We start from the raw sequence: 26942 nt of genomic DNA, 5'->3' as shown, positions 1-26942 counted from the left end.
AGAATAAGGCTGTGACACAAAATGTGGAAAAAATGAAGCGCTGTGAATACTTCCCGGATGCACTGTACACAAGAATGTGTACAATTCCATTGTCTGAAATCCCTGAAAACATGCTCTTGGATCAGCCAAAACAAAGAGTATTGAGACCCAATACAGAGTTTGGTTGGGTTGGGTTGGCTTGGCTTGGGTTGGGGGTGGTGGTGGTAAGTGTTTATTTAATGTGTAGTGCATAAACCCTGTGTGGAGTAATCAAAGTCTCTCTGGTCTCCATGTGTAGTGATGCACCCACACCTGTTCGGTGCTGTCCTGCTTTAGGCACCCTGTACAACACCAACACACTGGAAGCCTTTAAGTCTACTGACAAGAAAGCACTGCTGGATAAAGCAGCCAATGAGGTGGAGTGGTTTCATGTACTGTTTAATAGTTTCTTCTATTTATCCATTTATTTTTATAATAGCTAAGTGATTGCCTATTGTTGTTTTTCTCACATTGACAGCCTCGGTTATTGAGCAGTACATTTGTGAGATCAAATGTTCTGGAGAAGTATCATAATTCCTAGAATCCCATGATTTAATTATTATTATAATATACACAGTATATGGCTGTAGGCTATACCCTTTTTTTAATCAATGATGATTAATATGTTTAATTTGCATGGGACACTGCTGTCATCCAGATTCATGTATATAGTATATGTAACAGGATCTGAATTTGTGAGTCAGGGCACCCACTGCATAAACACCAAGGGTAATCTTTATCTGTGGTTGTTCTGTGTTCATTTGGCACAGTAGACATACAAAATGCGATGTTATGCATAGCTTTTGATTATTAATATGCAAATAATTGTGCATTCCAAACAACAGTGCATGTGTAGTTTTTAGCTTGTGTGTATGGACCTGTTAGCTGTTAGAATATACAAATATAAGAAATATAGCAAATAGATCATAGGCAAGCTTCTTTTGATGGTGGAAAATGTGCCATCTCTTTTGGTAATATTTGATGCAAAATTCAAAAATTCATGTTTCTTTTTTCTCCTACACCTGCTGAAAATGCAATGTGCCATCTTAATAGATTTGGAATGCCATTCAGTCAGGTGCTGCTGTGGAAGACCCTTCAGTTCTGAACAGATTTATCCTCTTGACATTTGCAGTACGTATCCGCATTTGAATAGAAAGCCATGTGGAGAAGGCGGATATTGCATCAGTCTCTCATCAGATTCTCTGTATTTAGGATCTGAAGAAATACCACTTCTACTATTGGTTCTGTTACCCTGCTCTGTGCTTTTTGGAAGGAATTCAGCTTGTGAAAGCCCCAGCCTTATTAGAGCAGAGTTTTTCCCCCCGCCAGGTGGGTTGTTCTGTTTAAATATGCTTTCTAAGGCCTGGTGGGGAGTCCATTACAACAAATATAAATTAAGTTGCAGTCTTGTCATGGAAATGGAGGTAAATATTGGGTTGTTTGCCTAACATCAGATACAGAAATGTGGGATATATGAGATCAGTGACCTAAGGTTTGGAGAGTAGATAAACAAACACACACACACGCACACGCATATATTTATGCAGTGCTTTGTTTTTAGACTTGAGCTAGAATAACCTGTTATACCTTACAGTACATTTATGTTCTGAAGTCATCTTAATTTCCGTTTGATCATTTAATAAATTATCTTCATCACTCTCATTTGGCAGATATCTTTGTTTCAATTGGCTTATGACGGGCTCTGTTCCACAAGTGGTACAACAGCTGTCCCATATTTCCTGGTCAAGTACTCGGAGGAGACTTTTGAAGTGGCCTTGCTGAAAGACTGGGGCTCCTTCTTTGCAGACCTAAAGAAGGTATGGCCAAGGCTGAACAATGCAGCCGATAAGAGTGGCCTGTTGAGCACTGAGAACACTGCGTACAGCAAATTGCCATATGTGCACAAAGGCATCAGGTAGACTGAAACCATGTCTGTTGCTTTTTACACTCACTAACCTTTGGTGAATGTGCCCTTTAATAAAGGAGTAGGGAGGTGAAAAAAAAGAATATTAAAAAAGATATAGGTAGTACAAATTGCTGAGTACTACACAAGGTTTCCAGAGAAACGGGACATTTCAGGCAGAGATTCTTCATCATCTCTGCAAGCAAAGTGCTTCTGAAGTTCCAGGAGGAACCAGTTCATGACAGTTCAAAATAGTAGATGTAACATTCATGGAGTTGTTTTTCTTTAAGTTTCCTAACTTCATACCTGCCATAACAGTAACTGGAATGCAAACATATCATTGTCCATAAGCAAAATGCACTGCTATTGGAAACAATAAATTCTTAATTATTCTTGAGTCTCCAAACTTGTTAAATGAAATAGCCAGCAATTCTTCTCTTAGTTTCTTCTGTGTAAAGCTGATTATGTCTCTTCCAAGAGACTGCAAGACTGCAGTGATGCCTTAGGAGTAGTGCATAATAACTGATCCTTTCATGTTAGTTATTTTGTGGCTGTGTTAATAAATTTACATGTAGAACATCTAAAGCAGTTGCGGGCTACAGTATGATGGTTATTATTCGAATTATCCATTATCTCACTCTTGACAAGCATGTTTTTGATATTTTTGTCTCATCTGTAAGAGGTTAATGGAGGATCTTTAAAAATGGATGCAGCATTTTTAAATGATGTAAATATAATAATAGCCATTGATTTATTTGTAGGATTAGTGAACACTAAAGGTTGATAGTAAAGAGTTATTAAAATTTCAGTGTAATACACAAGGTTTCCAGAGAAGCAGGATGTTTCAGATAGTGGTCCTTCATCAGCTGTCCAAGCAAATTGCTTCTTTCTCATAATAATTATTATTAAAAAAGTATTATATAAAAATTGAGTGACACTTCTGGAACATGAGCTCCCACCAGAATCTTGGCAGAATCTTGCTGCATCTGCCATCAGCCTATTTAGTAAAGTAGCATGAATATTATAGATAGACTTTGTTAGTACATAATTATTTATGTAGTTACTGCATTTTGTATAATATAAAGTTATAGTTTCAAAGTGATTTTTAATGATCCACAGTAGTGGTAGAGTTGGGTCTTATGAATCTAGCCTCTACTTTATTCCCACTTGTTATGAAGGTTACCGTGGGTGTGTATGATCCATGCACGCTGTCTCAACATCCTGGATGGCCTCTTCGTAATTTCCTGATCCTGCTTGCCAGTAAATGGTAAATACATAACACCCAGGTCATAACATGCATCCCACTGAGTTTATGTTTGTAAAGTGTCCCTATATTTCAGATGGCTTTTTGACTTTTGACTTTCAATGGTTAAACTCTTAAACAGTAATTGTTGTCACTCTTTTAAACTTCAAGGCTATGTGGTTATAACCTCTACCAATTCATCCAAATTTCAACTCCAGGCTCCCATTTATGACTGTTGGGCTGCTTTTACACTGATGCCTTGCTCTCACCAGTGCTTTATTATTTACACATTAATTAATGGGGTTTTGATTGAGCATTTTCTGAATCTGTACTCCCACTGAGTTGTGCATTTATTACCTGAGAAAAGACTGACAGTGAGATTGTGTTTACACATCCAGTAGAACTTCTGCATTCTCTACACACCAAGTGCATAAATGTACTCCATGCACCACTCCGTGGTGACATTGCTTTACTGTTTCTAAGCACATGTCCTCTTTCCTTCTGTGATGGATGTTTGTGTGTACGTTTATGCATTAGGGGTCCACAGCTGGAAGTGGTTGAGGTTCTGTGCTTCAGGGACAGGACACTCCAAGGCATGCGCTCAGCACTGCATAGCATCGTTTTCCAGGTCAAGCTTCCCAGCTTCTCTGCAGGTAATTTGTCTTTCGCAGCAGAGCAACCGAGAATAAACAATTTTTCCTCATTTTCTTCAAGTCAGCAAAAAGTGCAGCCTGTGTGGGTTTAAACATGAGTACAGGATCTTTAGTTTCCTGGCAGGATGGGTGTGATTTTGAAGGCTTGTTGGATAAGTTGAATCATGAAGTTAAGCTTTACTGAATTTTTAAAAACTACCGAGAAGTGACTGAAGAGTGATCTTTAAATGTTATATTATTATGTCTCAATGTATGGAGCAGAATCCATGTCTCATCTTAAAGCAGTTTTGGCAGTGGGGAAAAAATGTGAAATGCAATGCAAAATTAGTATTCCTTTTCATTAGTTATGTGTGGAAAAGCAAGAACTTCCTTACATTGCTCATTGTTAACTGTTGATTGCTGGAAAACAGTAAGGAGGGATTCGTATCTTAACATTAAATGCTGGGTTCACGTGAGTGTAATGCGCCTTTGAAAATTTCACTGTGCAGAGCTCTTGCATTAAGCTGACCATGCATCAGTTAGCAAGAGTAACATTTGGTCCATCTTTGTTGTCTTGAGTAAATGAGCTATCTACCATTCTATGGTCTCTGCAAAGTATTATTTTTGTCATTTGTCTTCCAGTCTGTGTGTCCTACATGATGACTAAACTGATCTTTGATCAGTGCTCATGGGCAGCTTTTCCCATGATCCTTTAAGATCAACTACAGCTATGTCACAGAGTTGGGCACCTTTCACTGTGGCACTAATCCTGCACACTGTTGATGGAAATAAATCAAACATTATGGAGTTATGTGAAGAATGGCAATGATGTATTTGGCATTTAGCTCTGAAGCCTTCAAGTCACCCCAAAGTGAAATGTGATGCAACGGTGCCAATTGCTTTTCAAGATGAATAACTTTTAATTCTTGCACAAGTTCAGTTTTTATTAAAAACAAAAAAACTATTTGCTGCACAACACTGTTGAAACCTAAAATCATTTGTTTATAGCATTTCACAGTTTACAAGAATCTTACTCTCTACAATCTAGATCAGCTCAGTTCGTTTTTACAACAGACGTTGTCACCCTAGTATCAGTTGTCGTTACTGGGGCATGGTAATCATGAAAAGGGCAAGGTGAGCATCTCTTGTAAATGGCCCCAAAATTGTGAAACGGAGAGCTGTAATAACCTGGCTAAAGAGTGACAACAAGGAGAGGACATGAGGGCGCCTCAAGTACCCCTCCATCAAAAACAAAGGGGGCAGTAGAATGGAATGACCACAACATTAAATGCTGTAGACATGCTGGACAGTGCTAACCCACGTTGGCCCTTGCTGAACCATGGTGACAAGTGCTGTAATTGTCATCACTCTAAGCACAGATAAAGAGCAGGCTCCTTGGTTTCCAGCTGGCCTTCAAACTCCTATAGTCCAGAAGTGCTATATTCTCGTTATAGTTGGTTCAGAATCACAAAGGTAAAGATGCTTTTTTAAAACGACATCTGATCCCTGAGCAAAAAAGATTTAGTATCCTATTTCTGGAGGTCTTTGGACCAGTACTACTTTAGACCATTTTGGGCTGAATTAATTTAAAAAGTTACTTTTTTCACAACCTTCAGTCTTATTTGGTTGTTGTGTGTCTTGCTGGTCACAGGTGATGTTTAGCATTGCAATGGAAATGAATGCCATGCCCATGAACGACTGCACCAAGTGAAACATGCAAGGTTAAGAGAAGATTAGCACATTTGTAAAATTTAAAACACATTTTAAATGAAGCACTCCAGGTCTAATTCAAGCTTCTTTGAGGTTCCTCAAGGTTTTCTCTTCTTTGACTGAGGATTCACCCTCCCTTGCTTTTTCTTGTGATTGTTTGAGCCTCCATTTGTAAAAATTTGGGTTATTTCTTGAACTTTTGATAGCACGAAATGCTTAGCCAGTACCAGCAGCAACAACTGATTCTTCTTCATTTTATCTTTTGCTTTTTAACTGAAATATACATTACACAACATAATTGAATTCAAAACTCTAAAAGCTGGCTAATAGAAACCAGTTAGTGCAATTGTAATTTGCCTTTCTATATAAGCATGAGTGGTTTCTTCCTTCTGTAAAGCCAAGCCGTCCTTAGAAGTAACACTGTAGTTTGAGGGAGTTGGTGAAAGTCTGACCTGCTGGGCATTTAACGCATACTAGAATTTTGTGTCCTTCAAGTATTAAAGTGGAATGTGACTAGTTAGGACAGCTAGCAGACAGTCGATTTAGCCATTGTGTCTGTTGCTTGGCCCAGATAACATCAAATGGGAGCAATACATGTTCACAAACCTTAACATAGAAGACCTGTCTTGCCCTCAAAAAAGAAGAAATCACATATTCTTTTGTAAACACCATTTAGAGCCAGTAGTTTAGTGACCTCCTGTGGATTTAGTAGCTGTGACAGACAGGGATAGGACCCAGGGCCTGGTCTTGCTTATACATTTGTTTTGGGTAACTAGTACACCTCTTTATATTACTTAAGTGATGTCAGAGATTACCTTTATCAGTGCTAAGTAAATGTACAGTATTCTATTAGCCAGCACTTTTTTAAATTTGGTCTGGTGTGAGGTGCCCAGGGACCTTCCAATTTTCCCACCCACTATTGGGGGTGGTGGTGGTTGTTTTTGTGGTTGTTGTTTGGGGGTGTGTGTGTTTGTTTGCTGTTTTTGCAAATACTCATCATTTTTGAGTTCATGAGCATGTGTAATGAATGTAAATAGTACATGTATTTCCTAAAGTTTGTCCAAAGAGTGTGGGCTGGGAGAAGAACTCCAAAGGGGCCATGGGACCTCGAAGTGTCAACCTTAGTGAATGCATGGACCCGAAAAGGTATCAGGACGAAAAGATGCACCTCCTACATTTATTAGTTACTGATTCATATGTTTTTGTTTCTATTGACACACAAAAATTATGTATATGTTATGTGCGCACGTGTGTAAGACTTGCAGAATCATCAGTTGATCTAAATCTCAAGTTGATGCGTTGGCGACTGGTCCCGTCACTGGATCTAGACAAGGTTGTGTCCACCAAATGCCTGTTACTTGGAGCTGGGACTCTAGGTTGTAATGTGGCAAGGACACTCATGGTGAGAGCCTAATGTAACACATTTAAAGCACAGTACAAGGATTTTGTCATTTACGTAGAGAAAAATATATTCTGTAGGAATGTATAGAGTGGAAATCTTGTAGACCTGGCTGTCCAGTTTCCCAAAGCCTAAGCCAAGCCCTGAATGAGGGAAGCAATATCTACAGGAATTAAGTATAACATTTTAAGGCTTCGAAATAGTTTGGTAGCTTGTTATTTGTATGTTTTTTATTGTAGATTGCTTATTTTTAGTTAGTTTATTTTTTTTAAATATTGGAGTTAAATTACTTTCTTTTTGATACCATAATGACATTATTTTAACAGAAAGCGGGACTCACAGGGTTTTCCTGTGAATTCAGAGACCCTTATAATTTTAACGCATGCAAATCTTTTGAAGGTTTTTAAAAATAATAAGATATGGTTATTCCTTTTATGCTCTTCTACCACATTTTAACATTTATCCTCAATTTTCTAGGGCTGGGGGGTGAGACACATCACCTTTGTAGATAATGCAAAGATATCCTACTCTAATCCAGTACGGCAGCCTCTCTTCGAGTTCGAAGACTGCCTGAGTGGTGGGAAGTTTAAAGCCTTGGCTGCTGTGGACAGACTGAGGAAGATCTTTCCTGGCGTGGTGAGGCATATTAAGTGATTAATTTCAGGACAACACATCTCCATAAACATATTGGAGTCTAAGACATTCATAATGTTTGTGTACATAAAGTTTAAGGAACAGACTTTTTTGAACAAGTTACTGATCTACAACTTTTAATTTAGACAAAACTATTGCAATCCTGCTGTTGGACACAAGCGTTTAGGGGAAGGGATTAATTGCTTAAAGTGTGAGATATGCTTAGTAGGACATAATTCTTCCACTAGTCATAATAATAATAATTATCATGCTTTTTTAAGTTCTCCATAAAACTTTGACGGTCAGTTTCATCTATAATATTAAGTGTCTCTGCTGGCAGCAAGTTCACACATAGTATTAGACTTTTGCCTTGCCTGCACTTACTTGGTTGCAGGCAGAGTTGCCTCTGTTTAAGACCCCTTTTGGAAGCATAAATTAACCAGACCTTAATCCTAATTTAGCGCAGTATCAAAATTGTTTGAAAATGTCAAATTGTTCGAGAAACACTGTTCTTTGTCCTTGGCAGGAAAAACCTTACAGGGCTTATTCCACATTAGGCTTCCAGATCCCTTTCAGACTCCATGGATGCAGCCATGCAGTGTTTAGCTCCCATGACTCAATGGGCTTTGTTATGACTGTGTAGCTATTTTCTAGGTATAATTAGATTCTGTGTAATTTTGGTCGCTAAGCAACAAAATCGATGCAGGGACATTTCCTGTGTGTCAGCAGCATAGTTGTTCTTATGCAGAAATAGTGCGAGGGTGAAGAAACGCTCGACTGGTGTGACTGACTGTGAGCCAGGGTGTACACGCACTCCTCTGTGTAGGAACACCCTCAGCTGCTGTTTATGGCCCGGGTGTTTTTTTTCCCCCCTTCCAACGAATCACCGTTCTGTTCTGTCTGCCCCTTCTTCTCTACCTCCATCTGTTCATCCAACATTTCATCAGCCCCAACCTGCCATCCTGCTCTCCTGATACTTAATCATCCTCAGGAGCTATGTCAGATCAGAAGCCCTGAAAATTTGAAATAAGGTTGAACACTGAAAATTAGCACTTTTAATTACTCTTGCTTTTGAACACTTCTCATCTCCAATCAAATGATGCATGAACAACAGTCATGTCTTGTCGAAGTTCAGCGATATTAAAGTAGACTTTTGTCTGTAAACATGAAAGGGTGATTACCTTTTAGGCTATGTCACTATGTATCCTAAGTGGGCACTCATGAGTTTCTCAAATGCTTTTGCCTTTTACAAAAAAATAACAAGTGACAAATCCCCACTCTATATAGATTTATTCTGCCCTTGGGAGCTAAGAAAATGGAAAGCTGCTTAATAACTGTACACTTAGAAGGAGTGAATGAGGCCCAATTAATTGCTTGGGGACTCCAAAAGGTGACCTCCAAGCAGAGAAAACAACTGCTGAGCACTAGAATAAATCAAAATGAAAGCACAAGGGTTTCAGGATGGTTAAGCCTCTAAAAATGCTTAGAAAAATGTAACTTTAATGGTAGCCACAGTGGTAAATTCCATTGGTTCAAACTAGCTGTACCTATGTCTCAGCTGCTCACCTTAAAGCTCTGTTATTGTAGCTCAACTGGTAATGTAATGTAAAGATGAACTGTGCTATATTGTTACTGACTGTCGACTGTACACAGTGGCTCTGGTTTGTGCTTGTCAGCCTCATTATTGTGCATGTTCAATTGGTGTCAACAGTCAGCCGTGAGGACATTTCCTGATTGGCTGTTTAGTCTAAATTTGACTTAAAATGTATGTATATAATACAGAGATAATATAGACGACAATCTGCATGAGCGTGTTTGTTGCATTGTGGTTTGCTCTACCTAGGCAGTGTGGTAGGCTAACTTTTTTATATTTTGCTACACAAAGTAACTACTATCTAGTCAACACATAGAACATTTATTACCTTGTCGTTACCGTATGCAATTTTATGGAAAGAAGAACCTCAAGAAGAGGTGGGAGTCACTCAGAAGTCAGTATACTCAGTATGAAGCCTGTAACTTCGAGAGGCAGCAGTTCCCTTTTGAGTTATTTTCTTTTGTGCTTTGTGTGTGTCATTCATCAGCTTGGCTTGCTTGGTATGTTCTGAATGTAAATACACACAGGTGACAAGGGGATACAGTGAGGTAACGGAAGGCAATCAACAGCCACTCGCAGTTCGCGTTAGTTCTTCAGTGTCAGTTTGGTGTGTAGTAGCAGATTCCGTTGAAAAAAATGTCAAAATGATATACCAGTAAAATAACTTGAAATAAATATGCTTTGTTGACATATAATCTATAACACATTCAGAATACTGGACATGGAATGTGTTCTGCCAAAGCCATGGCTGGACTGGAATCTCCTTTGAACATTATGCCAAGTTAACTGTAACATTTTAATAGCTAATTACTTCAGCCAGGTATGAGGAGCAATGCCTAGTTGGTTTGTGCCAAAATGATAAAAGCAGAATTATCTGACCTTATTACTGGTCCTAAGCCTATCCATTAACTTACCATCACACCTAACTCTAACCCTAATATCATTCCTTAATCTAACCTTTACCATGTCTTCATACCTGTTCAAAACTTAACCCTAACTCTAAGATGGGTGTTCTTAGCTAACACACCAAGGATGGTAGCCAAATGATAAATTATAACAAACAACTTGGACTAAATGTAATGTTTTGTACTTATTGGAGCTGTTATTTTTTTCATTAGAGGTGACCATCACTGTAACAGTGAATGAAATAAAGATACTGGGAATAGTGTAATGGCATGCTATATCATTTGCTGCAGTACCACATGTTGTAGTCAAACAAACACATCTTCATAATGTGAGCAAGAGACAAAATAATTTATTTTAAGAAATGTTTACTGACAAAAAATGAAAACATTTAAATGTAGTTTGTAAATTCAGAATAAATCCAAATTTATAAACTCAATTTGTGGCTAAATTTGGAATGATTATTGTACAGAACTTGATATCAAGCCAAAAGTGCTTATTACTTATTATAATTATGGTTATATTTATTATTTATACTTATTATTATTATTATTATTATTATTTAAAAAAAATTGAAGCTGAATCTGAGCACTTCATCATAATAACATAAAGCCTTTCATGTGAAATGTTGGACCCACGTGAGACATTATTCATCAGGGAACACATTATCTGATTCATGCTACACTAAGCACTTGCTCTGGTGGGAGTTGAAGCCTACTAACAAATTCAATTGTGCGCTTTGCTCACCGCTAGAGCTGTGAATGAACTACGCTCTCTCTCCTTCACATTTTCTCTAAGACACCTGATGCTTTGATGTTCCAGCCTTCCTGCAGGCTTCTTGGTTCATCCTCATCAAATTTAATTTGCAAGTAATTGGAAAGCCTTGCCAAGCTGGAAAGGTATTAAATTTCCCACAAGATGGACAGTTATTGAAAATTTCCCACTAACTGCATTGTTAAATGCAAGTTCGGTTCTGCTGCTATGCCGGTGCTAAAATGGTTGGCATTTGTGGATATATTTTGTTTTTCGCATATCGATATCTGGTTGGCTTGTGCTCAAGAACCAACTACTCTCACACACCCCCTTCACAGAATGCTGAAGTGCTGCAGTGAAGTGACCACTTGTTCATGTTTATTCAAATTATCCATTATTTGGCTGCCTAGGGTTTGTCTGCGGAAGCACTAGTTAGTGCTTCTGCTGTTCTGCACTGATAAATTAATGCAGGCACCACTGTTGGGATGAAAGTTTGCTGACTCATGCTGGTTTATTGAAAGACCTCTGTCTCTGTGTGCGTGTGTGCGTGTGTGCGTGTCCATAGTAGGTGTACATTTGTGTCCTTGGAACAGATCTTGCTCCAAAGTCCTTAAATCCATGTCAGTTTAATTCCTGCATCAACAGTTGCTCATGTGGTTACCATGATGAATTAGCCCCATGCTCTGTTTGCACACACTGGTCATTATTTATTAATGCCTCCATCTTGTATTGATCGACTCCTCCTGTTCTCCTAATGAGCTCCTCATACTTTACCTTTCCAGAACCCCTATGTGTACAGCCAATTAGATGCTAGCTTATCTGAGCCATGATGATCTGTTTCTTCATTGCCCAGTCCCTCTTAACATGGACATTCACACTCTCACTCACACACACACACACACACACACACACACACACACACACACACACACACAAAAGAGGACATTACATGCAAATATTCAGTCAGATAGTCGTGTGAGATTAGAATTTTAGGAACTTGCTTCAGTAGAATTTGAGTCATTTCATCCTTTGATGTTATCAAGCACCATAGATCGAACTGCACATTTGTTGTAGCATTATTAAGTACAAGCTTTGGAGGGATAAGGGGTGACATCTGTACAACAACTGACACAGCTCACGCTTCAGTTGTGCATGCAATTTGAGCTCAAACTGATTGTTGCTTTTGTTTTTTGGTAGTTGTTTTTACCACAAACATGTATTCATCAATTAAGTTTCAATGTAAATACAAAACTTTGTAGATACCTTAAAATTTCGTTGTATGCTTAAACAGTCAAAAGGAGATGCCAAACAAATTTTTGTTAGTAACATTGAATAGTGCACTGCAGTCTATTAAGTGGACACCTTAAATAGCTAAGTTAAAAAATAGCTAAGTTAAATACACTGGGTGCTTAAGGCACTGTAGGTCCATACTCTAGTTCTGTGTTTGGTGAAATGTACATATACGTATGTCAGCTGTTATTCAGACCATGCATCAGAATTAGATTTCAGCCATTTGAATGGACACCATAAATGGTAATTCATCTGTGAATTATTTTGCCAGCATATTGTAAGAAAGCATATTGCATATTATAATATAGTAGCAGGGTTTGATTGTTGAGATAAATATTAACTGGGGGGGTACCCTCTCTGCATCTGCATCACCAAAATGACATACTTAAAATATTTAACCTGTTTATAATGAGATAATGTACTTTATTTAAATAAAACTCCTTCCTCACCGTTTCTCCCACCTAAGTGCCATTGTGCAGTTAAGAACAACAAGATATTCACAATAAATTTTCTAAATAACACTAAAACACTCCTCTCTGTCTCTGCCACTGCCAGAATGCCGAAGGCTTCAACCTGAGCATTCCCATGCCTGGCCACCCGGTCAATTTTTCCGAAGTGACGATTGCGCAAGCTCGGCAGGACGTGGAGCAGTTGGAGGCGCTGATCACAGCACATGACGTAGTTTTCCTGCTAATGGACACCCGGGAGAGCCGATGGCTTCCCACAGTCATAGCTGCCAGCCAGAGGAAGGTAGCTCAGATGCCTCTGACTTTCTGCATTACTCTTAATGATGTGCTGAGGGTTGGGGGTGGGGGGGGGGTTATTGGTGTGAGTTAATTTAGGGAGTTTTTTGTGGTTGTTTATTTTTTGTTTTTGGTGAGCTCCACTGCCCTTTTGCTGAAGTGGGCTGATGAAGTTTGTTATTGTCGCTTTGTTGTGACTGAAACCCACAATCAACAACTGATAACGTTTTTTTTTTTGCATTTTGAAAAGGTTCGCAGAAGGCTATAAAGCCATATATCAAGTGAAATCAGAAAATGACTAAAAGTAATTATGCAGATAAAATCTGATTTAATAATAATCACAGACACCCTGTTGGAGAGTCCTTAAATGTCCTTAAAGTATTGGGGTTAGATAATCAAAGGGTACAGGGCATTCAATCTGTTTTGAGTTCTTCCAGCTAGAGGTACCAACACACTACAAAGTTGTATGCAGGTGAATATATATGGCCAAATGTTTAGCAGAGCAATAATGATGCTGACAGATCATCACTATACATTAGCTTACTACTTACATTGCTGTCAACTTCTGTTACCACAATGAACAGTATAAGCTATAGTGTTAAATATAAGATAGTCAGCATGCCATCACGTTAAACAGTAGTCATTGTGTCAGATTAGAGATTAGGAGTTTTCATACTATTTTTGTCCAGTCGTACTGGATATATACCAAGTGAAACTAACTAAAACTGAACTTCTAACTGGCTGTTTGCAGTTAGTTAGTTCTGTAACACTGAAAACAGTCTGGAGTGTAAGCCTTCAGTAAGTGCAAAGAGTTGTTATAATATATCTTTATATAATGTAATTATATAAGTATATAGGTTGTTGTGTGATGATAATTAATTAACCCTTATCTACTAATAGTATATCTGCTGCCAGGTTATTGTGGCCAGGTTAATGTGGTCTCTTGATCATCAGTTTAAATCTAAATTAACCTTGTTCTCATTTGCAAAATCTCTGTTGTCACAGCTCATAGTTAACGCTGCCCTCGGTTTCGACACCTTTGTGGTAATGAGGCATGGCCTGAAGAGAAACAGAACCTCGGACACCGGAGACACCAGCACTTCATCATCATCATCATCTTCCTCTGCATCAGGCACCTTTTCATCCTCGACGCCAGCTATACCTGGTGGGCGACCATGACAACCGAAAACCAACACACATTATTTTGGCCATCTCTTCTGCTGATTGATGGTGGAATTCAAGAGTATCTTTCCAGTGCATGTGTGGAGGTCTGAATTGTTGACTATTATTGAAGTGAATGCAGGTGACTGTATTTGATGAATAGATTGAAGTGTACTGTTTAGAAAAAATCCTTTTACTAGATCTAAAAGGAGAGGTTCTGCTAAAAATTAGAAAAGAAATAAACACTGGAATTCATGTACCAAAAATGCTGTTGACTAAGTGTGTAACATGCATATGTTTAATTTTTTTTTTATTGCAACCTCATTTCTCAAGTCTATTGCTGTTTTTGCATTCTGTGGTCATCCCTTGCACTAGAATGCACTTATCTGCAAATAAACCCACGTAAACCATGGAACAGGGAAACGACAACAAATGACTGATCAATCTTTGTCACAGGGAAGGGGAGGCATTGACATTTGCATGCCCATGATTCAGTTGGTGGGCCTAGGGTGTTGTTTTTTAAAGTGATTTCATTTTGTGAGAAGGAAGGGAAAACCTTGCCCTCTGCCCCCTACATAGGCACAGATTAAATCTGGGGTCCTAGCTTGGCCTGCATTTTGGTTTCATTCTGTTTACTGTATGCGGACGGTCTGGAGTCAGTGGCCACTCACTGTCAGTTTGCTGCCAAAAAGCATGAAATGGCACATAAAGTGGCTTCATAGTTGGCTTCTGTCATTAATGATTATTGTACAACTTCATCTTTCTAGGATCATCTCTGTTCTCCAACATACCTGGGCATCGACTTGGCTGCTACTTCTGCAATGATGTGGTTGCCCCTGGTGATGTGAGTTTTTGTGTTTATTTCTTGCCAGATTTTACTGGCATGTTTTGCAAGGGCAGCCAAGTCATATCTTCACATTGCCCCTTTATTACTGCTTTGTGTCTCATTAGAACAATTGATTATTTAATATTAAACCCAGTTGCTATAACTGCATTTGCAAAATGTTACTGTAATAATATTAAGCATGTATGGCACCCCACATTACTGATTTAAGCTTTTGTTTGTTTGTGTTTGTGTATAATGACAAATAGTCCTAAGGGACTGTTGCCAAAGGATCAGTTAATTAATTGTTTTCTATGGGGTCTTCGTTTGCAGTCAACCAGGGACCGAACCTTGGACCAGCAGTGCACGGTCAGTCGCCCTGGTCTTGCCATGATAGCAGGAGCCCTGGCAGTGGAGCTGATGATCTCCATTCTCCAGCACCCAGAGGGGTAGGTGCTGCCTCATCTCTCACCTTCCAGTGTTTCTTATAATGCTGGTGGGGTGGAGGGATATAGGACTGTATGTATCCAGGACTTACTGGTAACAACCATGCAGTGTGCATGCAAATAGGTCATAATCATGGTAAACTAGTTAAAACAGAAGTCTCTAAAGGCTATGGCAGGATGTGTAATGAATGATTTAGGCTCCATCGCTAGGCTAATTTTTTCTTGGTACAATGGGGCTGATGTAAATATATTGTGATAGACAAACTTCTCTAGCTTGTGGGACCATAGACTTCATATACAGTGTATGTGCGCAACACTTCGCATTTTTTAAAACTGCGTTGTAAAAATTGAAAGAGATCAAAACAACACTCAAAATAGAGATTAACACCATCTAAAAGCAAAAAAGAGAGCATGTCCGTTTAGTTTTGTTTATCCACATCTTGTTCTTTTTGCCCTATTCTGAGTATAGTTTTGTCTATTGTCACATTGCTAAGGTTTTCATACTATTGTTTTTTTGTTTTGTTTTTTTTATGGACCCGGGACCACTTGCTCTCTGAGTTGACCACATTTGGTCAAGTATGAAATCTGTTTCTGAGCCCAGGAGCAGTACAGACAACTGGTCTCTGGCCTTCCTGAAATCAGTGGTCTGGAGTTCGCTTAAAGCAGTGCGGTCCGCTGCAAACATGAAAGGGTATCGTGACCGCTTCAATTTACCACATCACTTAGCTTTTCAACTTTCTTGATGGCGGGGAAAGGAACTGCAGTGTATTTCATGTAGACTGTCTATATGATGGTCCCATGTTATCATTATTATGCATCTGTATATGTCTGATAAAACCACATTCCATAGGACTGGAGTAAGGTTACTGATAGAATCACGAAAAAATACATGTCTGATCTGCATATGGCTAAAAACCTCTTTAATTGTATGCGAGTGAAAGGTCATGCATCCCAAAAGGTTGAGTGTTTTTATACTCAAGGAAAATAATAAAAAGCAGTAAATGGATGAACCTAATGGCCAACAGTTTGCAAATCTGTGCCAGAAAAGTGACATATGGAATTGTGCAATTGAGCCATGATTTGAATGGAATTCTGGCCACCTGGTTGAAAGCAAACCAGCAGTAATGAGCCCCTTCCCCAAACGAATCCAAAATCGGTTATGGGTGTGAGCTTGGGTATTGGGAACAAGTGTGACAACACCCTAAGGAGAGTCTGGTGCCTTTTGCTACTTAACGTGGCCAAGAACCGCATGTTATTGCTGGAAAAGGGATTTTGACTGACATGCAAAATGTCCATTTACAAATTAACGTGTAGAAGGAGCCAATCTTGAAAACATTAATAGTCCCACAAATTGAAACACAAATTGCCAGTCCAATAAGGTATTCACACTATATGTTGGTTTATAGTTTTTCTCTTCAGAATTGCTTGTGAACATTAAATAGTGAAGTTCCAAATACATTATAAATACATCTATTTTGCTAATGTTCAAGGTGCATAATCTTATTTTTGGGATCTACAATAGATTTACAGAAGTCAGTGCTCAAAAACATGTTATTTTTTAAATGCCGTAAATCTTCACTTTGTCTTAAATGCTCTTAGTGCTCCTGTGTCTTTAAGCCCCCCTCCCATTGAGTCTAGTCATCTCTGATTGGTCAGCTCACCTAATCCAATTTGATTGGTCAACTACCAGAGCAGTTCAGCCCCTACACGTTCCACCCATGTCTTGCAGTCTGCAGAAAGACCCTTTTCTTTTGAGCAGCTGTAAACACTGGTATGTTTGAATAGTTAGACATTATTACAATGGCTGGTGATTTCCAAACATATTGAGGTATTAGAAACTTAGGTAGCCAATTAGCAGAAACCTACAGTGGCTTATGACCATAACATTACAGCTTATAATCATAAATCTGCTTCCACACTTGAACACTGTTCAACATCTAATGATCGATAAAACCACCGACATATTTCCACACAAATTTAGATGATTAGCAGTACCCTTAAACTGATTATCCATCCATTAATACACAGTAAGATTAGTTGTCAAGTTAGCCTCATTAGCCGAGAAGCCTACAGCTGAGTTCTGAGTCTATGGCTTAGTTACAGCCAACAGCGCTATACTTGAATATTTGTAATTGCTGTTTTGTTTGCTTTAAACATGACAAATATTATCCTCTAATAATAATGTATACTTAAAGATTGTGAATGTGAATATTCTGTTGGATAACACAAAGTTGGAATTTCCCCACCCTTCAGGATAAGAAATGGGAAAATCAAGCATTAAACCAAGCTTTTTGAAGCAGTCCTCAGTGAAGTGCCAGACACACAGTAACATAATTGGAACAGTGGAGGAATCAGTGGTAAAAATGAATTTCAACCACTGACAGAGCATACAAAGATTTCCCCTCACAGTACAGAACACAGCGTCATCTTGACATGGCTACTAAACTAAACAAACTGTTTCTGGCTTGCAATAATTACTACGTGCTAGGTGCAGGTATGCCAAGCTTGCCAGTAGGTAGGCAATATGGAAAGTGTGTAACAAATAAAAGGCAGCTTTTTATTTTGTAAATTTGCAGACCATTTATGTGCACAAATGGCTATATAGCACACTAAAAGAAAGGGAAAACCAAAAAAAGCATAGTATAGGTCTTCGATAATTTATCCAGATGCAGTGTCAACACCAGTCTTTATTTTTCCCTGCATAAGCCGTTATTCTTTTGTCTGTCAGGTAGTTCTCTTGAGCTTCCATAATTAACTGAAGGGGACAGCAAAATTGTATGACTTGGTAACCTTGTTACCTGTTCACAGATAGTTGAATATGCTTGAAATGTAAGGCTTTGCAGCCTGTCTGCAAACAAACACTAGTCTGTCTTACATATTACTAACCTACTTTAAGCAAAACTCTTGAATTACCTTTAATGACAAGATACCATGGATGTCACAAACCTTTTTCTGTCCCATGGATATATCTTGCTCTAAAAGGCTTGTTTTCCCTCACTCTGCAGTGGTTTGCTAATGCTGAACATGGCTAGAACAACAACAACTTATATTTACATCAGACCAGAAAAATAATTATGCACAGAAGTGCATATATGTGGAAGTGTGGATAGCCAGTCACATTGCAGCTGGCAGAATTCTTGACAGCGAGGCCAGGTTAATGCACCATCAGATGCTCCATCTGTGTGTGGGCAGAGCGTCTGTGGCTTTTGCTGTACACTAGCCTCTCACTGTCTAGTGTTTAGTTATCTACTTCGCTCCACCCCCGAAGAAGGAAGTCTCACTTTTTTTGATCACATGACATGACTGGCATTTTAAAAAGGCATCGTGTTGTTGTCTTTTTTTGTGTGTGTTTTCCAAGTCTTTTGTGTGTCTGTCAAGTGTTCTCGAGAGGTCAAGACCAAATTAAACCCACGCAAGCAGCGAAAAAGGGGTTTGGTTTCCTGTTGCTTTTGCGCAAATTAAACGAAAATAGCACTGCGGCATAAATAACCTTTGTACCTCTTAAGAATATATCTGCATGGTTAATGAGGGAGAGTGGTTTATACTTGGTATACCATCTGCGTGTGTCTCTGACTGAATGGGCCACTCACTACCCCAGAGAGACCCTGCCATCTTGCTGCGATGGGTCTTCAGATGCATTAGGCTCTTGCAGAGAATGCCTCAGCCAGGGCTCGATGAAAGGCTTCAGCGGGAGAGCAGCAAAATACATGAGTGAGAATAGGGAGAGAGGTGCAATTGGAAAGGGTTTTTGTTTTTTAGGGGGGTAAGTTGGTTTGGTATTTCACTAAATGGCTTTGCTATTTCTGTTGTGAAGTTGAGCTAGAATTTCTGGGCCCAGGGTATCATGAGTGGCCATGGACGTATGTGCTGCAACAGTGGTAAAAGCTTCACAGACCTTGAATCTCTCACAGGTCATTTATGCAAATGCTGTCATTCAGAGTAAAAAGTTTGATTCATGGCAGCTGTTCATGCTCAGTGAGTGAGGATGCAGCTCCAGAGACCACGAGGGTCATTTAATCTGCATTGACCCCCCCCCCAACACTGTCACTATGTCCCAACACCACCAACTTTGCCCAAACCACCGTAGACTTAGGAAACCTGCTTAGTTGCCCCAAAGTGTAAATAAAAGATTTTATAAATGATAACACATCACTAAATATGCTAAAATTTGGTGACAGAATAAATCTGATAAAGTCTGATATTTATGACTTGGAGGTTCCAGATGTCAAAAGCAATGGATGCTTTCCTCTTCCTGAGTGTATTAGACTGCACTCCACCTCCATGGTTTGCTTAGTCAGTGGTATTTAACCCAAAAAATGGCTACACAATGAGCAGCTGGGGTATGGTGTGTCTATGAGGAAGAATTGTGGGCATGGAGAGGACACAATCTAAATTTCACACCATGTCCATTTTAAGGGCTTAACATTAACATTAACAGTTCTGTTCATGTTTTGTGCAGGCCATGCTTCTGTGGCATTTTCTCATGGCCAAATCTGAGTCGGTCTCCTGTTTAAAACTTACTGTTTTTTGAAAATGTGTTCAAAAGTCCATTTCTTTGAGTTGTGACGGCCGAAGTACCGCAGGGCAAGGAGCAGGGCACGGAGCAGGATGCACAGACCTCCTACTCTACAAGAACAATAAACAGTATGGCATTCACATATAACCCGTGCGATGTGAGGACGATGAACAATAAACACGAACAGTGAGCAATGCAAACTAGACATCTAACATGAATATATACATTTAACACGAGTAATGACCAATGAAGTACATACAGTGGTTTGTCACACTTAAATGTTTCAGATCATTAAACAAATTTAAATATTAGACAAAGATAACACAAGTAAACACAAAATGCAGTTTTTAAATGAAGGTTTTTATTATTACGGGGGGAAAAAATCCAAACCTACATGGCCCTGTGTGAAAAGGTGATTGCCCCCTAAACCTAATAACTGGTTGGGCCACCCTTAGCAGCAACAATTGCAATCAAGCATTTGCGGTAACTGGCAATGAGTCTTTTACAGCGCAGTAAAGGAATTTTGGCCCATTCATCTTTGTAGAATTGTTGTAATTCGGCCACATTGGAGGGTTTTCGACCATGAACCACCTTTTTAAGGTCATGCCACAGCATCTCAGTCAGATTCAGGTCAGGACTTTGACTAGGCCACTCCAAAGTCTTCATTTTGTTTTTCTTAAGCCATTCAGAGGTGGACTTGCTGGTGTGTTTTGGATCATTGTCTTGCTGCAGAACCCAGCTTGAGGTCACAAACAGATGGCCGGACATTCTCCTTCAGGATTTTTTGGTAGACAGCAGAATTCATGGTTCCATTTACCACAGCAAGTCTTCCAGGTCCTGAAGCAGCAAAACAGCCCCAGACCATCACAGTACCACCACCATATTTTACTGGTGGTATGATGATCCTTGTCTGAAATGCTGCATTATTTTTACACCAGATGTAATGGGACATACACCTTACAAATTGTTCAACTTTTGTCTCGTCAGTCCACAGAGTATTTTCCCAAACGTCTTGGGGCTCATCAAGATGTTTTCTGGCAAAACTGAGATGAGCCTTTGTGTTCTTTTCGCTCAGCAGTGGTTTTCATCTTGGAACTCTGCCATGCAGGCCAATTTTACCCAGTCTCTTTCTTATGGTGGAGTCATGAACACTGACCTTAACTGCAGTTCTTTGAATGTTGTGGGCCTGCAGTTCTTTGGATGTTGTTGTGGGGTCTTTTGTGACCTCTTGGATGAGTCGTCGCTGCGCTCTTGGGGTAATTTTGGTCGGCCGGTCACTCCTGGGAAGGTTCACCACTGTTCCATGTTTTTGCCATTTGTGGATAATGGCTCTCACTGTGGTTCGCTGGAGTTCCAAAGCTTTAGAAATTGCATTATAACCTTTTCCAGACTGATGGATCTCAATTACTTTGTATCTCATTTGTTCCTGAATTTCTTTGGATTGCAGCATGATATCTAGCTTTTGAGGATCTTTTGGTTTACTTCACTTTGTCAGGCAAGTCCTATTTAAGTGAGTTCTTGATTGAGAACAGGTGTGGCAGTAATCAGGCCAGGGTGTGGCTAGAGAAATTGAACTCAGCTTTCCAAAGATGTGATAAACTACAATTAATTTATGTTTTACTGGGGGGGGGGGGACGACACAATCACTTTTTCCACACAGGGCCATGTAGGTTTGGATTTATATTTATCCTTAATAATAATAACCTTCATTTAAAAACTGCATTTTGTGTTTGTGTTATCTTTGTCTAATATTTAAATTTGTTTTTTGTTTTTTTTGCAAACATGCAAAAAAATAAGATCAGGAAGGAGGCAAACACTTTTTCACACCACTGTACATAAATGACACTATGAACCAGGTGCAGGTGAGTGCTAACAAGGGGGGTGTGGTTGCAAACAAGACACAATGAACAGTTAATATTGAACTCCGTGATCATTGGGAAGGAGAGCATATCGTGAGAAGTTGTTGGGTTTTTTTTATGACTAAGTGCAGTCTTAAATGAGGTGGAGAGTCAGCTTTAATAAAGTAATGGCCCCCATCCTGAGGTCCAAGCGAATGCAATAGGAAATGTGTAATAACGAGAATGAATTTGCCGTGCGAATGTATAAACTGTGAAAATACTGTTGGGTGCATTTCTTTGACCACTCAGGAACTAGCAGGGGAATCGTGGCAGGTTTATATATATATATATAATAGAGAGAGAGAGAGAGAGAGAGAGAGAGAGAGAGAGAGAGAGAGAGAGAGAGAGAGAATGAGAAGTCAACCAAAATATAGATGGATTTAAAAGGAACTGATGCATGCAATTCTTATTTCAGTAAGAGACAGAGGATAGAGGTGTCCAGACAGCCTTTAATGTTCAGTGTGTCATATGTCTTTCTTCCCCCCCCCCCTCTCTCTCACCCACTCTCACTCTGCCTGTCTCTCCCTCTCACTATTACTCACCCTCTCACTCCCTCCAAGGTGCTTTCTTGGTATAGTAAATGATGATGCATTTGTATTTCCAAAGCTTGGGTTACAGAGTGAGAGAGTATTAAAGAATAATACAAGAAATTTAACATTATATAGTTTTTTAAAAATGGGAATAAACTGTAGTGCATTACAAATGGAGAAAAAGTGGCAAAAAACAGGTAGTTTCTTTTCTACTTTTCCTGTGAGTGTGTGCATGAAAGTATGTGGTATCTGAGAGGCTGTTAAATGTGGGACATTTAGCATTAATTTTTGGCAATATTTTTTTCACGAATGCCCTTGAATTTTGAGCATCCTGTTAGAAAGTTCAGCTGTTTCATTTTCATTTTCTTTCCACTGCTGGCAACCTATGGCTGTATTGGCAGCCAGTATTTCAAGCACTTCACACTCACTCACTCTCTCTCTCTCTCTCTCTCTCTCTCTCTCTCACACACAGAGGCTATGCGGTGGCCAGTAGCAGTGATGACCGCATGAATGAACCACCAACCTCACTTGGCCTCGTCCCTCATCAGGTCATCTGGAAACCTCCTTCTCTCTCTCTTGCTGTCTGGACACATGGCTTAGATAGACCTTGTTTTTAATTTTTGGTTTTCTTACCCCTTCTTCTTCTTGCATTAGTTTAGTTAAATGCATTTCTCTAGAAATATGTAAATGGAATGTATGGTGTATGGGGCCTCAGTGTTCTGCCCACTGTTGCTAGTGCCAGTGTGAATTAACCCCACCCCCTCTTAGTGTTCCATGCATCACCTTTTCAAGGCTGTGTTATATAGTCTCTACTAAACAGCCATCATTACTCCGAATGCTGATGCCGCATCATTGAAGCGATTCAGGGAAGGAGAAGTCATCTCTCTGTTTCTATAAGTTTCTTTTGAGGGATAAATAAATAAATAAATAAATGGAAGATGGGCCAATCTGGGGCCCATTAGCTGCCGACGCTGCAATCAGATCCATTGTGGCTGTAAGCAGCTGTTCGAGCGGGGTGCAGTAGAGAGATCTGCATACTGAATACAAGAGGATGGAGGATGCTGCTGTTTGCTTGATAACCATGCACGTGCCAGGGGGATGAGCAGTGGGGTGGGGGGTGGGCGATGCGGTACATTACAGCGCATGCCGTACCCTCCACTACATCAGTGTCCCGCTGTGAATTCATGAAGAAACCGAGAAGTCGACATTTTTGGTGCGGTCATAATCAGATGGGCAGTCTGACCCAGTCATTTTCTTCCAGCAAAGCTAAAAAATGAGCCAGCTATGGGTCACGTTGGGTCACATTTTCAGATGCACACATGAGTGCTCGCACACGTGGGTCACGCGGCAGTCGGGGCAGGTGAATTAAGGTGCAGACGAATCGTCAGCGTGTGCTTGCAGTGTATGTGATCAGGGAGAGAAAGTGAGATGTTGTGAATTGAGGAGAAAAAAAGGGTGCAGGTGGGGTGAGAGTGTGTGTGTCCATTAATCCATAATGAATAGGGTCCCTTGAGATACATCCGTGCACCAAGCACTGCTGCTCTGGTCTTGTTTGTCATAGGCATTTAATGGTCGAACACTCAGGCTTGTTTGCCTTTGCAGTCAGGAAGGGGAGTAGAAAGAGAGAGAATAGGAGACATATGAGAGGAACACAAAAGCCCCAAAACCTCCTATAATTCTCCTGCACAACATATGCTACGATTCTGTGTTTTTGTATTGTATTGGAGAGATGAATGCACTTGGTGAATTACTTGCAGAACAGCTTAGTCTGTCAGATCCTCCCTCACTGCAGTGGCCTTGTTTCCTGTTCTGCACCGGACATGGGACACAATTTCATGTCTTTGCCTTTAGTTGCGTTCACACATCCATGTGACCTTTAGTATGTGGCCCAATGTAATACTCCGTAATGTGGATCCTCCAACTCTTCATTATAAGTGCTGCTTGGAGTGCAACTGCTAAACCAAAGCCCAGCCCCCCATCACAGCACTTCCCACCGTGTTTCAGTAAGACACATCCTTGTGGGGGTAGCCACATCCACACTTGCCCGCGGGGAGCTAATGACGAAGCCTAACACATCAAAGTGCGCCACCCCAGGTTATTAACTACACGGCAACTCCGCCGTATACTACACGTGCGGCCCTCAAAAATGGCACAGTTCTGACTTACCTCAAGAAGCCCTAATCGCAGAAATGTTGGCCTTCACACACAAAGTGATTATTTATTTCAGAAGTCTGAGAGGCAGGCCTTTCCAACGGCAGCCTCCTGCTGTCAGCCTTTACTTTGAGCAATGCATCAGGGGGACGGAAGGGTGGACACCACTGAGAGGGCGTTATCTTTCAGGGACATGGCACATTCTCACAGATTCACGTGTTGGGGCTTTGCTTTTAGGAAGTTTAGTATTAGGCCTGATTTTGACAATACAGCACTGTGTGTGTGCGTGTGTGTGTGCTCCCATTAAACCAAATCTAGACCAACACTGCCCTCTTCTGTGCTTGAGGGGGATTGCAGCACATCCACGTTGTCAATACTAGTACAATTCCTTTCTTTAACACATTGTTTTAAACATCTACATAATTGATGTGACTTTTGTTTGTTTAGATGTTTATACATATAAATATCAGGGGATTAAATAAATCTTTTAAAAATGTGCTAAAAAATACAGAGAGAATAACTGAGGTCAGAGTGTCAGCTAGATGTTAGTCTACATACAGAATCATATAAAACAGCACATAAATGGCTTAGTTAAGTCTGACCATTAACTGTAGTCTTTAGAGTGTAGAGTCTAAAAGTCTACAGATTGAGCCTGAGAGCTCTGACCTTTTCTTGTGAGGTTCAAAAACCTGACTCACTCTGGCACACTAAAATCATCAGAAAAATCAATTTCTCCTGTACAAAGTTCTGGTGCAGCTGTTTAAAAGGTAGTCTCTCGGGGGGGGGGGCCTTGTGAAACTGAAAGCTGTCTCTTTCTGAAGCAGCCCGACACATCAGATGGGAACAGCACAATGGTAGCACTGCCGATAGCTTTAAGGTCCACCTTCGACCTCCACCTCGGGGCCATCTAGAACCCAGGGGTCCTGAGTACCATAAAACCAGAAGGTTGATGAGGCTACGTGCAGTATACAGAACTGCTGCAACAGGGGCCTTGCTAGTCAGTTTGTATATGTACACTGAACCTTTACCGTTATTGCTGCTGCTGCTGCTGTTGTTATTTGAACAGGAGCATAATGGCTGCTTTTCAAAGCCAACTGATACCAAATGTCCTGTTTTCTTCTACATCTGTTTTCCCCCTCCCCCTTTTTACCACATGCTTTCCGACCATCGTGTAATGCCTTGATTCCTCTTTTCTCTTCCTTTTGGGACATTTCCACAATTTGCTTTTCAATTAAACTCAGTCGTCAACCACTGTGGAGGAGCGGGAGCAAGACCCTTTTGGAGTTGGACAGGCAGAGTCTTGGGTCCAGAGCAGGCCATTCGACCATGGAGTAATGGAAAACAGGGTCCGCCTCCGTTTGCCTGAGATCTTGGAATTGCAAAAAGCAGGCCTTTTTTCCAGCGCGCCAGCACCCCCCAGTGGCAGAATACTGACATGGTTTTAATATTCACATGTGGGTTCTTCAGAAGTCTAGTCCCGTGCGTCTTGCTCGAAAGCTGTGTGGTGGTTAATCGTCCCTTTCTAGCTCAAAAATTCATTTATTCTCCAGGCTTTGCTTGTTTTAAAATAAAGCGCATTTGTGATTGCCACAGTTTGATACCCAGATAGAAACCTGGCCTGTTTGTTTTAAATTTGGTTTTTGGGGTTGTTTTCATGTATACTATGAAATCTGGTTTCCTGGTGCAGTTAAAAGTTTAAAGAGTCTGCAGAACATCACAGTGCTTTACAAACATTACAACTTACATGCATCCTTAATGACCACATTCGTAGTGTCAAAGGGACACTATTCAACTGTTTTCTTGGAAAAGTATATATGAATCAGGTTCTTTATTTCTATTTATAGGGTCCAGATCCCAAACAACAGTTCAGAAAGCTGTGCAGCATGAGAAAGTGTCCTTACAGCAGTTAATATTTAATCGGAAGTTGGTAAACCTGATTTTACAGTAATAGTAATGTTTCGAAATTATGCCCCTTTATCCATGCCAGATGGCGCTGTGGTCTGTTTGAAAATGGATTATGTCACCCATAGAGAGCTTAAATAAGTGTCGTTCATTTTTTACAGATCCGAGGCTTCCTTTCGAGGTTTGACAATGTTCTTCCTGCGAGCTTGGCTTTTGACAAATGCACCGCCTGCTCACCTGTGGTAAGACATGCCAGGCCCCACTCTATATGTATGTGTGTGCTTCCTGGACATATAGTTTGTTTGTCTTGATTAAATGTTTGAGAATTTCTACTTTATCAAGGTGACACACCATTGTAACTACTCAAACATAGTTTGGACTTCTCACAGACACATCACATATGAATGACTTTTACATGGTGTACACAGGAATCTCTAATGGTGGATCACATAATACTGAGATCACCTTGGAGAACTTTTTTAGGTTGTTAATTTATATTATGATCGAATGGTCTGGTTAATCAGTATTCTCAGGAAGTTTATTCATTTTTCTGAGAGTCAAATACGCACACACACAACCTCAGTGACTGGAGTAAAGCGCAGGGTAAATTACATATGCATACAAGAAGGCATATGGTCTCAGTTAGAGCTCAGTTGCTTGTTGATGTCAGTGTCGTATGTGAGCATTTAGAGGC

The 26942-nt window shown here is 40.0% G+C and overlaps 1 protein-coding gene across 5 annotated transcripts in view; it reads left to right on the top strand.

Annotated features, from left to right (window-relative positions):
• The window catches only part of atg7 (ATG7 autophagy related 7 homolog (S. cerevisiae)), a 55486-nt gene that overhangs the window by 4435 nt on the left and 24109 nt on the right, over positions 1-26942 (top strand). For 2 of the 5 annotated variants that reach the window (XM_035520162.2, XM_081705846.1), the window contains exons 4-18: positions 278-395; positions 1072-1149; positions 1231-1347; positions 1689-1835; positions 3100-3188; positions 3702-3817; positions 6544-6652; positions 6764-6908; positions 7383-7541; positions 12634-12828; positions 13827-13986; positions 14750-14826; positions 15139-15254; positions 22668-22743; positions 26410-26490. In XM_035520162.2, coding sequence (XP_035376055.2) covers positions 278-395; positions 1072-1149; positions 1231-1347; positions 1689-1835; positions 3100-3188; positions 3702-3817; positions 6544-6652; positions 6764-6908; positions 7383-7541; positions 12634-12828; positions 13827-13986; positions 14750-14826; positions 15139-15254; positions 22668-22743; positions 26410-26490 — 1783 coding nt within the window. The remainder of the gene's footprint in view (positions 1-277; positions 396-1071; positions 1150-1230; positions 1348-1688; positions 1836-3099; positions 3189-3701; positions 3818-6543; positions 6653-6763; positions 6909-7382; positions 7542-12633; positions 12829-13826; positions 13987-14749; positions 14827-15138; positions 15255-22667; positions 22744-26409; positions 26491-26942) is intronic. The other 3 variants (XM_081705845.1, XM_081705847.1, XM_035520163.2) reach the window with 2 other exon arrangements.

This window comes from Electrophorus electricus, chromosome 22 (genome assembly GCF_041902795.1).
Source record: "Electrophorus electricus isolate QZ-2024a chromosome 22, ASM4190279v1, whole genome shotgun sequence".
Lineage (NCBI taxonomy): Eukaryota > Metazoa > Chordata > Actinopteri > Gymnotiformes > Gymnotidae > Electrophorus > Electrophorus electricus.
Note: the sequence above shows the minus strand (reverse complement) of the source record. Positions and strands in the feature narration are given on the sequence as shown.